The 19730-nt window shown below is 43.2% G+C and overlaps 1 protein-coding gene across 2 annotated transcripts in view; it reads left to right on the top strand.

The window, feature by feature from the left end:
- Window positions 1-19730, top strand: part of TARBP1 (tRNA guanosine 2 -O-methyltransferase TARBP1) — a 90277-nt gene that overhangs the window by 45704 nt on the left and 24843 nt on the right. For both annotated transcript variants that reach the window (XM_060642845.3, XM_060642848.3), the window contains exons 15-22: window positions 1195-1382; window positions 1607-1868; window positions 1985-2173; window positions 3482-3672; window positions 4082-4153; window positions 5832-5952; window positions 12859-12969; window positions 16605-16754. In XM_060642845.3, the coding sequence (XP_060498828.3) occupies window positions 1195-1382; window positions 1607-1868; window positions 1985-2173; window positions 3482-3672; window positions 4082-4153; window positions 5832-5952; window positions 12859-12969; window positions 16605-16754 (1284 nt within the window). The remainder of the gene's footprint in view (window positions 1-1194; window positions 1383-1606; window positions 1869-1984; window positions 2174-3481; window positions 3673-4081; window positions 4154-5831; window positions 5953-12858; window positions 12970-16604; window positions 16755-19730) is intronic.

The following is a 19730-nucleotide window of genomic DNA, read 5'->3' as shown; positions in this document are numbered from 1 at the left end:
TCCCAAAAGAAAATGATAAGGAAGCCTGATTAGTACTTCCACATCTTGTCCGGTATGTATTAATGCATTCGCGCCGTGAGAGGACTTTGTGAGCTTTGAATGTAGACCAAAATCATGAACCCTATCACAGTGATTCTTAAAAGGTGGCTTGTTTTAGTAATTCACTGAACTATGTTAAGGTTAACAGGGACCATACTGACTAAAAGTAACACTGAATTTTACTTCTTGTGGTGACAGTGTCGCTACGCACAATTTATCCGTAGAGATAGTGGATTTATTTTACGGGGGGTTGGGGGGGGGAGGAACGGAATGAGTAGCAGAGAGGTCCTCTCGGGCTGGTAGTATTGGGGAGCCCTCTTTCAGACTCTCGATGCAGCTGTTTTCCGTGTGTTGGGTTCTGGCCTGCACTCCTGGCTTCTGTGGTGGTGGTAGTAATGGGTTTCCCGTCTCAGTGCGACGCCAGGCCGTGTTGGTTTCCTTCCTTTGCGCTCCTGCCCGTAGAGCATCAAGCACTACCCGTGAAATCCTCCCATCTGTTTAACCGTCACAACACTGAAGGGTAGATTCTATTATTGTCCCCATTTTACAGGTGAGAAAGCTAAGGTGTGCCGTGTCCACAGGCAGGCCGGTATTGAGTTCAGAGCCGGGATTCAGACCTCTTCCCCGTGGTTCATGAGTAGCTCCTGGTCGCTGTGCCGTGTCCCCTCTCCCGAGGCAGCTAACAGCTGAGCGGAGGAATTATTTGCATGTACGCCTGGAGCCTTGTTTCCCTTCACACACTCCAGCCAGACAGTGAAAGCGAGACTCCCCCGTAGAAATGTGTCCGAATGCGTACGTGGGTAGGAAAAAGATGGAGAAGTGCTGCTTCACGTATACTCGCGGGCTCTGTGTGCGGCTCATCCGTCACGGGACTGCTTCCAGGGACCCACCCCCCAAATCGAAGCGATCCAGTTGTCTTCCTAGTCGGAACTGTTGAATTTTTATTGCCCCCTTACATTTGTTCACCGCCCATCCGTACGGAAGTGGCGAAGCGAACGAACCTGACGGGCGGTGTCGGGTTCCCCCTTGTTCTCACTGATGGGCGGTCGCCGGGAGGGGGACGGGAGGGTGTGAGGCGTCCGTAGGCTGGGCTCTCGGGTCCTGCCTGGGTGGGACTGGCCTACGTGAAATAAGATTGTTCCGTTTCCCCCTCAGGAGCCCACGCTGGGCACGCAGGTCCGGAGGGTCATTAGCATGGCTGCCTTGGCCACGGTGTGTGAGGCCACCGACCGGACGCCGGAAGTGCAGCTCGGCTCTCTGGAGGCTGGGCCCACGGAGAGGTTCCTCTCCGCTCTCCCGCTCAATCACATGCTGCAGAAGCCCCACGCAGAGGAGGAGAGCAGGTAGGCGTGTGCACCCTGGAGGACAGCTGCTACACGAAGGGCGTCTTTCTGCTCCCGTTTACAGTTTCAGTTTTGTTTTTAGTCATTGAGATAATGAGCGATGGCCCAACCTTATTTATCGGGGATGGGGATTTGGAGATGAGCTGAGGATAGTGCACTACATGCAGGAGAGGCCGACACAGACTGGCGGAGGCCTGGGGCAGTGACTTGATCTTTTGTTTCAGTCTTTGCGAAGAATCCTCGTCTTCCCAAGGATGGGGGAAAATAGTTGCACAATATCTCCATGATCAGTGGGTCTGCCTCTCTTTCTTGCTGAAGAAATATCACACCCTGATACCAACCTCAGAGGGTGAAGTTCTGGAACCCATCCTACCTGCCGTCCAAATGCCAGTAAGGACCCTGCAGGCCGCTCTCGAAGCCCTCACGGTCCTGCCTTCGGATCAGGTCCTGCCTGTGTTCCACTGCATGAAAATTTTGGTTCCCAAGGTGAGAGAAAGTGAGACCTGAAGTGAAGAATAACTACAGAACAGAGATTAGTTTCTGAAATTAAGACATAATTACGTATTTCTTTTTTTTCTTTTCTTTTTTTTTTTTCCTACCAGCTTTTGACCTCCTCTGAATCACTCTGTGTGGAGTCCTTTGACATGGCTTGGAAAATTATATCTGCTTTAAGCAACACTCAGCTGATATTCTGGTCTAATTTAAAAGCTTTTGTTCAATTTGTTTTTGATACCAAAGTTCTTACCACTGCTGCAAAAATCAAGGGCCAGGCATACTTCAAAATAAAAGAGGTAACTTTTTTTACATTGGGGTAAAAATGCATAATGTAAAATGTACCTTCTTACATTTTTCGAGTTCAGTAGAGTTAAGTATGGTCATGTTGGAACAGGTCTCCAGAACTTTTTGAACTTGAACTGGAACTCTGTACTCATTAAACAGCTCCCCTTCTCTCCCTCCCCCGGCAACCACCGTTCTACTTTGTTTCTATGAATTTGACTACTTTAGGTTAAAAGGAGGTAACTTTTTGTTTTTTTAATTTGTGTGACCTGTAGCACGTGAGGAAGAAGAGAGTTCTGTTTGTAATTACGTATTAGATTTGCTGTTATGTATTCATTCAGTCAGTATGTATTTTGAACCTTCTTCAGTGTCATGAGTAAGAACAGAACCTGTTAAATGGAAGAGATGTGCAAAAGGGTAGCCTGTGAACCACACGTGCCACAGAAACTTACTTTGATTCATATAATGCTTAAAAAGTTTTTTTAATTAGTTGCCAACTTTTAAGAATTAGGCAATTTGCATGAAAGTCTGTTTCCCTTCTCTTGGAATGCTGGAGAATTGGATGACCTGGCCACTCCTAGGAGCTGCCCGTCCAGATAGGGCACGCCCCTTACATTTCTCCACAACCAGTCCTTGACCATCCTGGAGACCAATGGCAGACGGCAGGTGCCCTCTGTCACCACATTTATGCTGTTGCTTTTCTTGTATAAAGGAACAAGTCTCTGAATATAACCGTAATCAAAAGGTCTTCCTGGTTCCTGAAGGCATTGGCGATTCCAACCACTGATACACGGTAGGGGACGTATCGTGGTGGAAGGACGTCATGTCTAGGAACTCGTGTAGACCTTGTTATCCAGGGGGGAAATGGAAAATGAAGTCCTTTTATGACGCTGCTGTCCCTGCACTGCCTCTCTGTCCTTGCCTGTCCCACAGCACACACCTAGAGACCAGGGTCTTTGCTGCCTCAGAGAAGGGAGGGAGGCGGTGACAAAATGCAAAGGAAACTGAAAATATAAAGGGTGAGAGATTTTTCTCCCTTCCATTCTATTACTTTGGGCAGTTTTTTCTTTTGGAGAGTCTGGGGAGAATATCACTATCAGTGAAATTGCATTTAGTTTTATTACCGAGGAATGAAAAATAAGCATTCTGTGATTATCAATCATCTTGCAAAACTTTTAACGATAAAGAATTTTTAACTTTTTATCCTCTGTGGTTAGGTTGAAACTGTCCTTGGAAGCCATCAAACAAGTTGTTTTAGCAACACTTTTTTTTTTTAACCTAAATGGGTCAAAGAATAAAATGACCATTGTATTTCATTCCAGATTATGTACAAGATAATTGAAATGTCTGCTATAAAAACTGGAGTCTTCAATACACTGATAAGTTATTGCTGCAAATCTTGGATAGTTTCTGCTTCAAATGTGTCCCAAGTGTCTTTATCAACTGCTAAAAATTACAGCGAACTTGTCCTTGAGGCCTGTATATTTGGAACTGTGTTTAGGCGTGATCAAAGGTAAAAGACACCATTTTCAACCTGTCTTCATTTCTATTAAGTACCTACTTGAGTAGGATTATGTCTTTATCTTGAGGATTTCAAATTTTTATTTTATTTATTTTTTAAGTTTATTTTCAGAGAGTGAGAGAGGGGGAGGGGCAGAGAGAGAGAGAGAGAGAGAGAGAATATCTCAAGCAGGCTCCACACTGTCAACATGGAGCCTGATGTGGGGCTCGAACTCATGAACCGTGAGCTCATGACCTGAGCTAAAATCAAGAGTCAGACGCTCAACTGACAGAGCCACCCAGGTGCCCCTACTTTGAGGCTTTCAATTAGACAGATACAAAGTATTAGTTAACTTTAAATTTGGGGTTTTAATATTTTCCTGTCTAAAACCTGTTCTTTGTCAAATATTTTTTATGGGAAGACTTATTCAGGATGTGCAGACCTACATAGAAAATCTTGGCCATGATTGTGCAGCCAACACTGTTATAGAAAAGTAAGTATGGTGGATTTTCCATGTCTTGATATAAATGGAATATTCAAAATTTAACATCAGATGAGAGACATCTTGTGTTTGTTACATTTAATAAGTGTTTCGCAGTGATATCTATAAGATAGTGAAAGAGCCTTCAAAAGCATGTTAGAAATTACATTCCCTAGCTAATATATTTTCTCTAGATGTAAAACTTTTTACTAAAATTTGATAAGCTCAAAAAATGTTTTGAAGATGAAGAAAAAGTGAGAAGAAATTATAACAAATGACATTGGAAGACATCTTTTTACAATGTTATCACGTTCTTTTTTTTTTTAAATTTTTTTTTTTAATGTTTATTTTTGAGAGAGACAGAGCATGAGTGGGGGTGGGACAAACAGAAGGAGACACAGAATCTGAAGCAGGCTCCAGGCTCTGAGTTGCCAGCACAGAGCCCGACGCGGGGCTTGAACCCACGAACCATGAGATCATGACCTGAGCCGAAGTCGGATGCTTAAGTGACTGAACCACCCACGTGCCCCAATATCACATTCTTGACGGGAATAAATGAGAATTTTCTTGGAGAAAAACACATTTTACCGCAAAATCCAGTATAAATAAGAAAGTGACTACGGGGATCACAAAACCCCAATCTCTTTTCTTTTTTAGGTGGAGGGGTGGTCATCAACATACACATAGTATTCTCTTAGTTTTGGTCACAACTTACCATTTAACAAGTCAACATACTACACATGAAAATAAAATTACTTCTGGAATAGGCCCTAAAGTTTTGATTTCTAGGGTAAGACTGTTCTTATCTAACCTCTGAATTAATTTTTTTAGAGCTTGTCAAGTAGCCTTTTAAAAATTTTTTTTTCATATATTTTTCAAAAATGTGTGTTTAGATGTTCATAAAAAATGCACAAATGATAATTGCATATAGGTATCACAGTGTTAATTATTCCAAAAGTTATAGCTGTTTTTTAAGTCACTTGCCACTCTTCTACTTAATACATTTTTCATTGTTAATTGTTTAACTGATTTTTTGTTTTCTTGGCTGGTTGAAAGTAGCAATAAAAGTGAAATTTTTTATTTGATGCTTTCAAAATACTTTGGTCTCTACTAGACGAATGTTTTGTTGTTAAAGTGACATTTGCCGACGTTATAACAGCTCTAATGAGCTTTGGAAACATGTATTGACAATGTCACTTAACTGATCTTCCCACATGTGGATACTGAACATACAGGTTGCTCAGAGCGTGCACTGCTCCCGAGTCTGCCCAGCACTCGGAGAACGTGCATACACTGTGTGCACAGTAAAGACAAGTGATCGGGTGTTTGATGTGCGTTCATGGCCCCCAGCAAACAGGTGTCCGTGGTCGTCTTTAAGGAACCATTTCATGAGCTGTGATCTGTTCTGTCCACAGAGATCTGACTGACCCAGGATGGGTGGTGTGTGCACTGTTTTACCAGAAGTCTGGGTGAATTTGTGCTCATTCGGACCTTCAGTACAGGCTCTCTTTTTGATATATCCATTTGTCATCTTGCATTATCCTAAACTACAAAAAAGCATTGTCATCAAGTACGGAGCTCCTTAATTTTAGAAATCTTTGGAAGGTTTTGATATTTTGAAATGAATACGTGACCTATTTTTCTGTTTTGAAAATGTATTAACATAGTTTGTCATTTTACGTTTTTTTAGTACTAAGAGAGAAGACCATTATGTGAGAATTTGTGCTGTCAAATTCCTGTGTTTATTAGATGGCTCAAATATGTCTCATAAGTTGTTTGTGGAAGATCTTGCAATCAAGCTATTAGATAAAGTAAATATGCCTTATTTTATACTTTAAATCTTTGTTCTTGATAGCTAACTATGTCAACACGGTAGTATTCTGAATATTTTTTATCAAGAAAAAAACACGTTTTTAGTTAAACATTAGCGATTGTCCAATTGTTTGGTTTTAGAGAAGAAGATTTTCCCTGTACTGTCTACACTTTGCTCAGTGTATTTCCTAGTACCAGTCAAAAGCGGTTATGTTTAGAGTCATATATCCATACATTGCTTTATATAAGAAATGGAATAAAAAGGTAAAAAATTTAGGAAGTGGCGTGATTTGAAGAACTGATTTTTTTTTGTTGTTTGCCAAATCATTTATAAATCTAGGAAGAAGATAAAAGGAGTAAAGTTAAATCTAATGCTCTCTTCTGAATTTGAGGCTGAGATAGATGGAGTCCCGGTCTGCTTTGTCACCTCTGGGCCAAGCTGGGTTATAACTGATGGCCATAGCACCCACTTAAGCCACTTGTACTGAAATAACAGTGTTCATCACGCATTTATGTTCCGCACATAGCAGATCAGCGTCAGGTACAATCTAGGAAGTGGGGATTTTTTAATGTAAAAATTCCCTTCTTTGCACTGTTGGAGTCGGTGGGCATGTCTCTGAGGAAATAGTGTTTTACTGGTTTCCTGAAGGATGAGTAGACTTTAGAGTTGCAGGATACTCCGTCAGATAGAACACACAGATGTATCATAGTGAACACTGATACGTGATATGAGATATAAGAGTGTTTCAAAGAAAAGCAGAATAAGGACAAGGGACAGCTATTTGGAGGGTCAGAGAGGGCCTCTCTGATAGGTGACATTGGACGGAACTCTGGGTGCATTGTCAGTGAGGCTGGAGGACTCCGGGAGAGGCTGGTGTCCCCAGGCCACGCGAGGGAAGTGCTGGCTGGAGGCGTGGAGGGACATGAGGATGCCCGTCATCCGTGGGATTCGGCAAGAAGGCCGTCGTTGGCCACCTCTCCAAAGACCTTTGACTGGGATGGTGAGAATAAGAAGCCTCGATGGAAGGGCTGAGAAGAAAATGGTTGTGGAGCCAGTGGAGATGAGCAGAGGCACTCTTGAGTTCGCTCTGATGAGAGGGGGTAACGGGATGGTGTCTGGAGGAGGGCGTGGGTCAGAGGTTGTTTGTATGTTGAAGGAAATGATCGGGGTGGGGGGGCGGGCGGATGATAGTAGTGGAGAGGCCAGGGTGGTCACACAGGTGAAGTCCTCGAGTAGCCACTTCGCATCCACCAGGCTGGCTCTTAGAAGGTTCACGTTGGTGGACCTTGAAGTCGTTGTCCTAGGTGAAAAGAAGCCCATCATAAAGGGCCACATACCGTGCGATTCCATTTATATGTAGTGTCCAGGATGGGGAAAACTGTAGGGACAGAATAGATGAGTGGCTGCAGGGTCAGGGTGAGAGATCGGGAAGTGAATGCTAATGGGCACAGGACTTCTCTTCAGAGTGATGAGAATGTTCTGGAATAAACAGTGGTGATGGTTGCACAGCTTTGTGAATACACACAAACCCACTGAATTGGACACTTTAAAATGGTGATTTTTATGGCACACGAACTATATTTTTAAAAAAATCCTTGAATAGTCTAGTCTGTTGGCCCTAATGTCCAACAGAAGGATTAGCTTTATTTAAGAGCTGGAAAAGTAAAGACAAAAAAGTTATGTTAGACACTTGCTCAGGCCCAGGAGTTGTTTTTCGAAGGTGAAGAAAACTGAGCAGAGCAAATAATACATGAAAAAGGTAATTTGAAAATAAAAAATGAAAGAATAATCCTAGAGACAGTGGAAAAGGATCGTACTCAGACCGGGGTGGGCTGGGTAGCTGTAGCTCGGAGGGACACCGCGTCCTCCGAGCTGGGGAACAGAGCAGGGGGGCGGCGCTGAGTCTGTGTGAAAGGAGGGAACGCCTGACGCGCTTGTGTTCTGAGCCAGGAGGCAGGGTCGTTTCTAGAGGGAAGACGCAGAAACACGGCGTTTGAAAACCGAGGTGGAGGTTGAAGTTGTAGCGAAGATCTCGGTTAGAATTAATACACGGTCGTGGTTAAAGTGCCGGAGCCACAGAGGGTGGAATTCCACACCGCCGTGTCACTGCTTAGACAACCGTGTCTAACGTGTCATTGTAGGTGACACGCACGTGTGTGGACACGCACATAGTTTCGAGTGCATGGACGGATAGAGTGAACCGGAGCAAGAGGACGTGGTGGCCGCCTGGGCAGATCTTCAAGGGCCGCCTGGCGCCACGGAAGACCTGCTTTGGAAAGAGGCGCCGTGAGTGCGTCGGGCCCCCGCTGCCTGGCTCCAGGCTCACGGCGGCCTGGCCACCCCGTGGGCAAGCGGCTACTGAGCGCCTGGCCTTTGCAGCCCACTCTTTCTTCTTCTAGTTCTTTAGGCTTTACTGAGGCCTGTGTGGGTAGCTCTCTGCTTACCTTTTACTGGGAACTTGCAAAGATTTTGTCAAAGTAGCTTCCAAAGTGATCAGTTCCTGGCCCAGTTATCAGCGATGGACAGTCTTGTCGGGTCTGACATTCCCCCCAGCACACATCATTTTGAAGCCAATCCCAGACGTGAGTTTCATTTCTAAATATTTCAGTATGTATCTCAAAAAGATGAGAATTCTTTTTTTAGCCACACCCACAATACCATTTTCACACCTGAATTCATAATTCCTTAGTATTATCAAATAATCCAGTCAGTGTTTAAATCTACCTGATTGCTTTACATTTTTGTCAGTTTGGTTGAAACATGACCCCAAATAAGGTCCGTTCCTTCGGTTGGTTGAGATGTCTCTAATGTCCTTTCATCTACAGATACCCCTCCTCATTCTTTTTAAACTTGAATGTATTTTTGGCAGAAAGCGGATTGTTTTCATTGTAGAGACTTCCACAAACTGGATTTTGCTGTTTGAATTTCTGTGGTGCCATTTACGATGTTTTTCTGACCGCTTCATACAAGATGGTATTGAGATCTAGAGCCTTGATCAGATTTAGGTTTGATTTTCCTTTTGGGGGTAGAGGTGGAGCAGAGTGTACATGCATCAGGAAGCTTAGAGTATTTGGCTGTCTCTTCTTTTGGGATGTTAGTCATTGATGAATTGTCTCATTCCATTAATTCTTTCAAAATGGTGATACTCTAAATTTTTTTTTTTTAACGTTTATTTATTTTTGAGACAGGGAGAGACAGCTCATGAACGGGGGAGGGTCAGAGAGAGGGAGACACAGAATCTGAAACAGGCTCCAGGCTCTGAGCTGTCAGCACAGAGCCCGACGCGGGGCTTGAACTCACGGACCAGGAGATCATGACCTGAGCCGAAGTCGGCCGCTTAACCGGCTGAGCCACCCAGACGCCCCAAAATGGTGATACTCTAATTATTTTATTCCTTTTTCATTTATTGGCTGAAGTTCCTGTGTACCCAAATATGAAGTATTTAGATACCCTGAGGTATGTTTCCTATAGGAAAGGCAGGATAAACGCTTGCTTTTTTCCTGTTACTTACCAGTTTTCAAAATAATGAATTAAATTAGCTTCCTAGTGTATTCTAGTTTCTTCTAATGGTGATCAGTGATGTTTTTTGTTTTGTTTTGTTTTTTATTTTATTTTATTTTTTTAACTTAAACATATTGATATGTTTCAGTCCCTTATCCCAATTTCGGTCAGGTGAACGAGAAAATCTGAGAATATAACTTAGTGTTGGGTATATGACATTTGAGTTGCGTTGGGGCCTCCATGTGAAATTACCCAGTAACAGACAGGAGTATGATATTTAGGAAAGAGATGGAAGCCATCCTACCTGGTGATAGCTGAAACTTTGAAGACAAGAACGTCTAGGAGGAGGCTAAAAATGGGAATTTAGAAAACACTGACATTTGAAGTATGTTGATAGGAAAAAGAACCAGAGAAAGATCATGAAAAAGAGGTCTGAGAAAGGAGAACAGAAGCAGAATTAGATGGTGCTGGCCTGGTGCTGCTAGTGTTCTTGACTGATCTCATTTAAAACTCTTGTCTACAGGGGGCGTCTGGGTGGGTCAGTTGGTTAAACGTTGACTTCAGCTCAGGTCAGGATCTCAAGGTTCGTGAGTTTAAGCCCTGCATCGTGCTCACTGCTGTCAGCTCAGAGCCCGCTTCAGGTCCTCTGTGCCTCCTCTCTCCGTACCCCTCCCCCTCCTGCTTTGTCTCTCTCTCTCTCTCTCTCTCTCAAAAATAAACATTAGAAAAAAGAAAAACCTCATCTGTAGAAAATTTGGCATAGAAACCTCTATGAATTTGTCCATGATTATAACCTTTAATCTCAGAGCACGAGTTCAAACTCAGAGCCTCTTCTTTTCCACCACAAGCTGTGTCTAGGGGCTGTTACCAGTGGCATCCACCGTAGCTGAGAGCAGGTCGGGCGCCGAGGAGAGAAGCTGGGAGGCATTTCTGAGATTTCGGAAGCCCACTGGGTAGGGCCGGTCTGCAGTAGAGTGAAGGGGTAGCGGACATGCACAAAACGCAAGAATTGTACTTTTAAAAAACTGATTTGATGAATCTCGGAAGGAAACCCAAAGACCTTTCTTCCTCGCATACGAGAAGATGAAGGCTGGAGACAGAAAGTTGAGTGAGGAAGGTTGAAGGAGGATTGTTGAAGTGGGAAAGATCACATGGTCAGAGTAAAAAAACCGGACCGGGTTCAAGGCTTTGGGAAAGTAGGAAAGATTTTAACTTGTTTTTGTGGAAATAGGAATGGGACGAGACTTGAGAAAAGCAAAATGATGGTCGAACACAGTAATTCTTTCTTAATTGGGTGTAGTTGGCATGATGTTAGATTAGCGTCAGGTGTACAACTTAGTGATTGGATAGGTTTCTACGTTATGCTGTGTTCACCACAAGTGTAGCTGTGACCTGTCCTGCTCCATCACTCTTACCATGTCATTGGCTATTCTTATGGTCTGCTTCTTATTCCCACAACTTACTCATGCCATAACTGGAAGCCTGTATTCCCTCTCCCCTTCACCCGTTTCACCAAGCCCCCCACCCCCGTTCCCTCTGGGAGCCATCAGTTCTCTGGATTTGGAGTTCTCATTCTGCTGTTTGTTTGTTTGTTTTGGTTTGGTTTTTTTCGATTCCATTTATGAGTGGAATCATTCTGAAAGTGTGTTCTCTGGACTGGCAGCTTTAATCACCAGGGAACATGTTAGAAATGCAGATTCCAGGGCTCCATCCGCCTTCTGCTGAATCAGAAGCTCTGGGGGTGGGCCAGCAGTCTGTTCAAAGGAGCCCTCAAGGTGATCCTGAAACTCTGTAGACTTGGAGACCACCGGTCTGGTGGCGGTCAGGGCCCAGAATACATGCTTTCGATGAAGTCGGTTGGAGCAGATGATTTTTCTTTTCTTCAGCAGTGCCTGGCAACTTGAAAGTAGGATCAGATTACATAAGACCACTGGGTTGTTTCAAAAGTAGGGAATTTGCAAATGGGTTTGAGGGTGTAGTGAAAGAAATTGAATGTGCTCTTGAAGATAGCGTAGAGATTGTTCTTGGGCCCAGGGTGGGTCAGGAGGCGCAAGAAGCTAGAGAGATTGACGGGCTGGCAGAGAAAAGAAAAATGTTTCCGAATAAAAGAGTTCATTGAGTGGAACAAGTGAAAGGACAGGAAATTTTGAGCCGAAGAGGGAATGTTAGCACTTCCAAGTGAGGACGGTGACTCCAGTGAGGCCCCGGTGGCAAGTGTACTGGGCCAGTGATGCTCCAGCGTGCTGTGTGATCGCCCTAGTGATGGTTCCATTCTTAGCTGCATCCGGGCTGAGTAGGACGTGAAACCTGAATCACGTCTTTCAGAAGAAAACGTCCCCAAAGAAATCATGGCAAGAGAGGAGGCTGTGAGATCTTAACCGTCGTCAGGAGGCATTAAACTCTACGTTAACTTAGCTATTGTCATGAAATTATATACATATTGACATGCATAGGATGGGATCAGTGAAGAAAGATCACAGAATTTATCAAGTAGATGAGGATTGTCTCATTCGATGACTGGGTTTGGAGATAGCAGATGACCTACTTTTTCATTGCTAGGACATTTGAAAATGTTATCACACTTTTTTAAAAAATTTTTTAATGTTTATTCTTGAGAGAGACAGAGTGTGAGCAGGAAAGGGGCAGAGAGAGAGGGGGCTCTGAGCCGTCAGCACAGAGCCCTACACGGGGCTCGAACTGTGAGATTATGACCTGAGCTGAAGTCGGACGCTTAACCGACTGAGCCACCCAGGTGCCCCATGAAAATGTTAGCACGCTCTTTATTGCAATCATAACTCAGCAGCTAAGCACTAGTAGTTATAGAACAAAAGTCAGCCTGGCAGTTGGCTGAATTTAGACAGCACGGACCATCACAAGCAAGAAATGGAAGAGTCCCCCTGCTGCCATTCTCTGGTGTCTGCTGAAGGCGTGGACCGCACTGCCCTCCCTTGATGGTGTTCACATCAAATTGCAGATACCATTACCGCAAACTTCCACAGGACACCGAGGCAGCAGCTGAGAAGCGCGTATATTGGTACATCGTAAAACATGTCAACTGTCTCCATCTCTCCTCACCCCCGTGACCCCATATCTCCACATTAAAGTGGCCACAAAGGCACAGACAGATATTTCCAAATACTTTTTGTGCCAACTGCAGTTTTATGATCTCTTTTCTAACTTGAAAAGCAGATAAATTAACAAAAGCAACTAAATTCATGGTGTTGAAGGGAAATCAAGTGTTCATAAGAAAGCGTCTTTACTTACCTTCCTTTCTGCCTTTGGGGAGGGGTCATGAGCGCCTCTGCACTGTTGACACCTTTTAAATTTGAAGTTGTCATTGGTTTTGTTCTCACTGATCACAAATTCCGTGGGTAATGTGATCCTTGTCCTCTCCCCACCCCAGGATGAGTTGGTGTCCAAGTCCAGAACCCGATACTATGTGAATTCTCAACAGCACAGAGTGAAGAACCGAATATGGCAGGCGCTACTGGTGATTTTCCCCAGGTTTGATCAGGTATAATTTGTATTCCATCGGTACCTTTAAGCATGATATTTTGATACGGAACAAAAAATAGTAAAAACTGTCATGTGCTGTTTTAATACTGAGAAAGTAATCTTAAAATTTATTCTTCAGTTCTTAAAATTGAAGTTATTCATTTGTTTTGTTGTTTTGTTTTTGTTTCTGTTTTTGTTTAGTGGAAAGAATCCTAAGGCAATTAGGCATCGTAGAAATAAATTGGAAACTAGTTTACATGGCACTACTTAATGTTTTTTCTTCTTTTTTTCTTACCTAATGTAAATAACATCGTAACTGTTTAATGTCTGGTGTGCCATTTGATTAGAAAATATAGGTCCGCTCACTTCTCGTTTCCCACAGCTAAGTTACTTTGGAGTGCTGTTGTTTTGGATGAGATAGTCATTTCCCATGGCTGATTTTCCCCCCTTAATTTCATGAATTCTGTGATCATATAAACCAGCTAAGGCAAGGCCAAGATCTTAATCTATTACAACAGTCTTTGTCCAGTTACTTTTCTCTTCCCTGAGGAAGAGTGAATGGAATCTGATTTCTCTGATCATCTTTGCTTAGGATTCCTGTTAAGAAAATAGGTCATTATTGGAAAGTTAGGTATATCTCACACAATTTTAAAAAGCATTTTTGAATGCAAAAAGTTTTCCTCTGATCTCAGAGTTTACTGTTCTTCCCTCCTAAGGTCTTTTTTTTTTTTTTTTTTTTAATGTTTATTTATTTTTGAGTGAGTGAGAGAGAGAATGCAAGCAGGGGAGGGGCAGAGAGAGAGGGAGACACAGAATCTGAAGCAGGTTCCAGGCTCTGAGCTGTCAACACAGAGCCCGATAATGGGGCTCAAACCCATGGACCGCGAGATCATGACCTGAGCCGAAGTTGGATGCTTAACCCACTGAGCCACCAGACACCCCGTCTTCCCTCCTGAAGTCTTTTAAATGTTTCAGAGAGTTTTAAAAACATAGCAAACTCCTTTTTAATACAACTTATGAAGCCTTCTATCTGTGAGAGATAAACACTTAAGTAACTATAAGTACAGAAGTATGTCCAAGTAAATTGTTTGGATAAATGTAAGAGGAAATGGCTAAAAGTGTCCTTTCTGGGGAGGAATCTTAGCAGATGTGTGGGGGCTGCTGATTTTCATCATAGGCCTCTTCATGTTATCTGATTTTTAAAATACCGTACGTATTATAGTTAAACACTAAAATGCATTTAAAAAGAAACACTAGAAATGTTTGACTAGGTTAACTGAGAATGTTTTTTTTGTCTTGGCACAGAAGGGCCCCGAGGATGAGGGGAGTGTTGGGGAGAGGTGGGGGGCACGACCGAGCAGGTGGGCTTGTCAGGAAGAACTTCAGCATGTCTGTGAGGGAGCAGCCACTGCTGAGAATTTTAAATTCTTGTACCTTGTGGTTGCACTTAACTTTCACACCCATCGTGCAAGGCAGGCCACGCGTGTGCCCCTGTTGCCTAGCAGGGCCCTGGAGTTCAGGGAGGCGGGTGACCTGCCTGCACGATAACGCGGCGGCTGAATGATGGGGGTGGAATTTCACAGCTGGCTCTACCCGACTCCAAGCCGGATTTTACGGAGCTGTCTCAGGGCCCACAAATGAGCTTGTCTGCTCCTCTTCTGCCAATTAGAAATGTTTTGAAGATAGATTCTTCTTTAAAATAAAGAAGTATACATCATAAATGTGTTTATATGTTACAGAAGTATGTATGTGTACATATTTTTACCTGCTACTTAGGTATGGTCCCTTACCCAAATGGAAGTATAATTTTGAAAAGAAGGCTGGGGCGAGCGAGGATGATGTGGGAGCTCAAGGTCTTGGCCAGAAGAACTGGGGAGGCTGTAAGGGCAGGTGATGTGCAGTCCAAAGGGAGAAAGGAGCCCCGGACCTGCTTCTCCTGGGTCTCGTTTGCCTCCTGCGGACTCTGGCATCAGTCCTTCCTGTTCCAAGTTTTAAGCCCATGACATCTTGATGGATGCTGGTTTGAATCTGAATTCTGCCACCTGCCAGGTTTTGAAAAAATATTTAACTTTTCTGAATCTTTTCTTTTCCCTATGAAAATACAGAGCAATAACCTTCCTCATAGACTTTATGTCCAAGCAAATTATAAAGTACCCAGGAAAGTACCTTATCATTATGATTCAGTAAACAGTTTTTAGGTTTGCTGTTTAGAGAGTTGTAGATCTGATAATTACTTAAAATTTTAAGCTGTTTCAGGGTTCCAGTCGGTAAAGCATGCAGCCCTTTTTATTTTTATTTTTTATTTATTTTTTTAAGTTTATTTATTCATTTTGAGTGAGAACATGCATGCAGAGGCAGGGGAGGGTCAGAGAGAAGAAGAGACAGAATCCCAAGCAGGCTCTGTGACATCACCACAGAGCCCAACGTGGGGCTCAAACTCACACCCACCTCCCTGAACTCCAGTGCCCCGCTGGGCAACAGGGGAATACACGTGGCCTGCCTTGCACGATGGGTGTGAAAGTTAAGTGCAACCACAAGGTACAAGAATTTAAAATTCTCAGCAGTGGCTGCTCCCTCACAGACATGCTGGAGTTCTTCCTGACAAGCCCACCTGCTCTGTCGTGCCCCCCACCTCTCCCCGACACTCCCCTCGTCCTCGGGGCCCTTCTGTGCCAAGACAAAATATTCTCAGTTAACCTAGTCAAACATTTCTCGTGTTTCTTTTTAAATGCATTTTAGTGTTGAGCTGTAATATGTACAGTATTTTAAACAGGCTCAGACTCCTGTTCCTGTGAGATCCTGACCTGAGCCGAGATCAAGAGTCGGATGTTCAACCGACTGAGCCATCCAGGTGCCCCAACATGCGACTCCTTTTAAATGTTTAGTTATTCATTTTTGAGAGAGAGAAAGAAAGCACAAGCTGTGGAGGGGCAGAGAGAGAGGGACACAGAATCCAAAGTAGGCTGCAGGCTCTGAGCTGTCAGCACAAAGCCTGACGTGGGGCTTGAACTCACGAACTATGAGATGGCCTGAGCCGAAGTCAGACGCTTAACTGACTGAGCCACCCAGGCTCCCCAAGCATGCAACTCTTGATCTCAGGGTTGTGAGTTCAAGCCCCCACATTGGGTGTAGAGCTTAATTTAAAAAACAAAAACAAAAAAAAACCTTGAAGTTATTTTTTTTAATGGTGACTATTTAAGTTCGAATTAATAGCCTTTTTCTTTTTAAATTTTTTTTATTTATTTATTTATTTTTGAAGGAGAGAGAGAGAGAGCTTGAGCTGGGGAGGGGCAGAGATAGGGGGAGACGCAGAATCTGAAGCAGGCCCTGGGCTCTGAGCTGTCAGCACAGAGCCTGATGCAGGGCTTGAACTCACGAGCTATGAGCTCATGACCTGAGCCAAAGTCAGACGCTTAACTGACTGAGCCACCCAGGTGCCCTGATAGCCATTTTGGAAGTTGCTACAAGACTGTATCTTAATTGTTCCCGCCTTGGTCATGCCGTGGTGGCAATCATATTGCAGTTCATGAGTGTATCAAATCAACATGATGTACACTTTAAACTTGAGTGTTATGTATCAATTATATCTCAGTAAAATAAAACAGTTAATCACCATAACATAACCATTTAATTTATGAACTTTATTTTTCTCAGAATTTCTTGAATAGAATTATTGACAAGATTTTCCATGCTGGTTTCATCAATAATCAAGCATCCATAAAATATTTTATAGAATGGATTATCATATTGATTCTTCATAAATTTCCTCAGTTTCTTTCGAAGTTCTGGGATTGTTTTTCTTATGTAAGTAAAAGGGATTTTTTCATAATTTTTGAAATTCAAATATTTTGGCTATGCTGGGAGATTTGTTTCATTTTAATAGTTGTGTTTTTGCCTGTCAGTTGTCCTGTGCCTGATGTATTGACTTCCTGTGTTCTGTTTTGCAAAATCTGAATTAAATGAAGAGACAGAGATCCCTGGCATTCCTCCTGAGTTATCAGTCTTCTGTTCCCACAAAGTAAAGATGGAAAAGGCTTATGTTACTGGGAAGTCAAGAGAAATGGGTGCCTTCTCTATCCTTATTCACCAAGCAATGTCTGTGTTTGTTTTTAGAAATAAGAACAGTGAGGGGTGCCTGGGTGGCTCAGTCAGTTGAGCGTCTGACTTCGGCTCAGGTCACGATCTCACAGTTCCTGAGTTCGAGGCCCATGTTGGGCTCTGTGCTGACAGCTTGGAGCCTGGAGCCTGTTTTGGACTCTGTGTCTCCCTCTCTGTCTCTGCCCCTCCCCCACTCATGCTCTGTCTCTCTCTTTCTCTCTCTCAAAAATAAACAAACATAAAAAAAAATAAGAACATAGAGGAATTAAATGCAGTCTTTACATTTTAAAAGAGTTTTTTAGTAGGGAAATTCCACACAAGCCAAGTGGAGAGAGTGGGAGGGAGCCCCCTCACCAGCTGAGAACAAATATCCGCTGATTTCCATTCTTACTTCACCTCTACCCTCATCCCCCACCCCCACCCCATTCCTCTCGGCCTGACATTTCTTGTATCTTGCAAATCATTTTTAAGGCACGGATAAGTGATAGGGTTTACAATTGCAGTCTCCTGGCAAATAATGAACTCTTTCTAAACATCAGTTCTAAATACTTGCCCTGAATGGTTTTCGTTGGTTCCCCAAAGCAACTTCCTTTTCTTAATACAAATGACCTTGCTTTCTGCTTTGTGTGAAAATGGAGATACCTTCCTTCCTCAACGTATCTTTCTGTCTCTTCCTTTCTGTTTCTTTTTTTTTGGGAGGCGGGGGGAGAGACCACATTCATATAACTTTTATTACAGTCCAGTTATAACTGTTCTATTTTATTTATTTATTTATTTATTTAATATGAAATTTATTGTCAAATTGGTTTCCATACAACACCCAGTGCTCATCCCAACAGGTGCCCTCCTCAGTGCCCATCACCCACCCTCCCCTCCCTTCCACCCCCCATCAACCCTCAGTTTGTTCTCAGTTCTTAAGAGTCTCTTATGTTTTGGCTCCCTCTCTCTCTAACCTTTTTTTTTTTTCCTTCCCCTCCCCCATGGTCTTCTGTTAAGTTTCTCAGGATCCGCTTAGAGTGAAAACATATGGTATCTGTCTTTCTCTGTATGACTTATTTCACTTAGCATAACACTCTCCAGTTCCATCCATGTTGCTACAAAAGGCCATATTTCATTCCTTCTCATTGCCACGTAGTATTCCATTGTGTATATAAACCACAACTTCTTTATCCATTCATCAGTTGACAGACATTTAGGCTCTTTCCATAATTTGGCCACTGTTGAAAATGCTGCTATAAACATTGGGGTACAAGTGCCCCTATGCATCAGCACTCCTGGATCCCTTGGGTAAGTTCTTAGCAGTGCTATTTCTGGGTCATAGGGTAGATCTATTTTTAATTTTTACAGTGTGGAGGTTCCTCAAAAAATTAAAAATAGGTCTACCCTATGACTCTTCCTTTCTGTTTCAGGGGAAGAAATTGTTGTCTTTGTCACATCTGTCCCCATCCTTATTTGTATTTTAGGGGGACTTCATTCTTCATTCTTCTTCTGTTGACTTTTCTTCTGTCCAGCCATTGTCTTAGTGCCATCTTTCCCTTACTGCAGCCACCCCTCATTTTGTTGTGATTTGCTTTGTTACGTTGCACAGACACCGCGATCCAGACAAACGCAAGGTTTGTGGTAACCCTGCATCCAGCACGTCTCCTGGTGCCATTTTTCCAACAGCACTTAGTCACAGTGGGGCTCTGTGTTTGCATTTTGGTAATCCTCACCATATTTTAGACTTTTTCATTATCACATTTATTATGGTGATCTATGGTGATTTTTGGCTTTTGCCGAAAGCCCAGGTGATGGTTAGCATTTTTCAGCAGTGAAATTTTTTTTTTTAATTTTTTTTTAACGTTTATTTATTTTTGAGACAGAGAGAGACAGTGCATGAATGGGGGAGGGGCAGAGAGAGAGGGAGACACAGAACTGGAAGCAGGCTCTAGGCTCTGAGCTGTCAGCCCAGAGCTTGACGCGGGGCTCAAACTCATGGACCGCGAGATCGTGACCTGAGTTGAAGTCAGACGCTTAACCAACTGAGCCACCCAGGCGCCCCAGCAGTGAAGTATTTTTTAATTAAAGTATGCACATTGCATTTTTAGGCATAATGGCTACCAAACACTTCATAGTCTACTATAGTCTGGTGTAGATGGAGTCTAGTAAATGTCACCTTTATATGCACTGGGGAACCAAAAAAGTTGCTTGACCCCTGTTATTGTGATACTTGCTTTGTTGGGATGGTCCAGAACCAAGCCTGAAGCCTGTGGTGTTTCCCAGGCATGCCTGAATTACACTTTCGGATGTGTGAACTTTGCCCTCCTCTCTTCCTTTACGTAAATGACTGTGGTCAACGACGTTTTCAGAAATCCTATACTGAGGATTTCATTCGCAGCTCCAGACCGCCTTTTTCTCTGTCTCCGTCTTCCTTACGTTTCGTGCTGGCACCTGCTTTCTCTACAGCTGACGTCCGCTGCAGTGAACCATGTGGCCCCTTCCCTGTCAGGTTGATGGACGGCTTCCCTGTTTCTTTGATGTGTTCCCTTTCCTTCCCTCAACCCTCACACTTGGTTTTATCTTAAGAATCCTACACTCGTGGTGAGCAAAGCATAATGTATAAACACGTGGAGTCACTAGGAACTTTAATCCCTGAAACTAATGTAATGTGATGTGTCAGCTGTACTCAAATACAAACATTTG

The sequence above is a fragment of the Panthera onca genome, chromosome D2, assembly GCF_046562875.1.
Source record: "Panthera onca isolate mPanOnc1 chromosome D2, mPanOnc1 haplotype 2, whole genome shotgun sequence".
Classification (NCBI taxonomy): domain Eukaryota; kingdom Metazoa; phylum Chordata; class Mammalia; order Carnivora; family Felidae; genus Panthera; species Panthera onca.
This window is presented reverse-complemented; position numbering and strand designations above follow the sequence as displayed.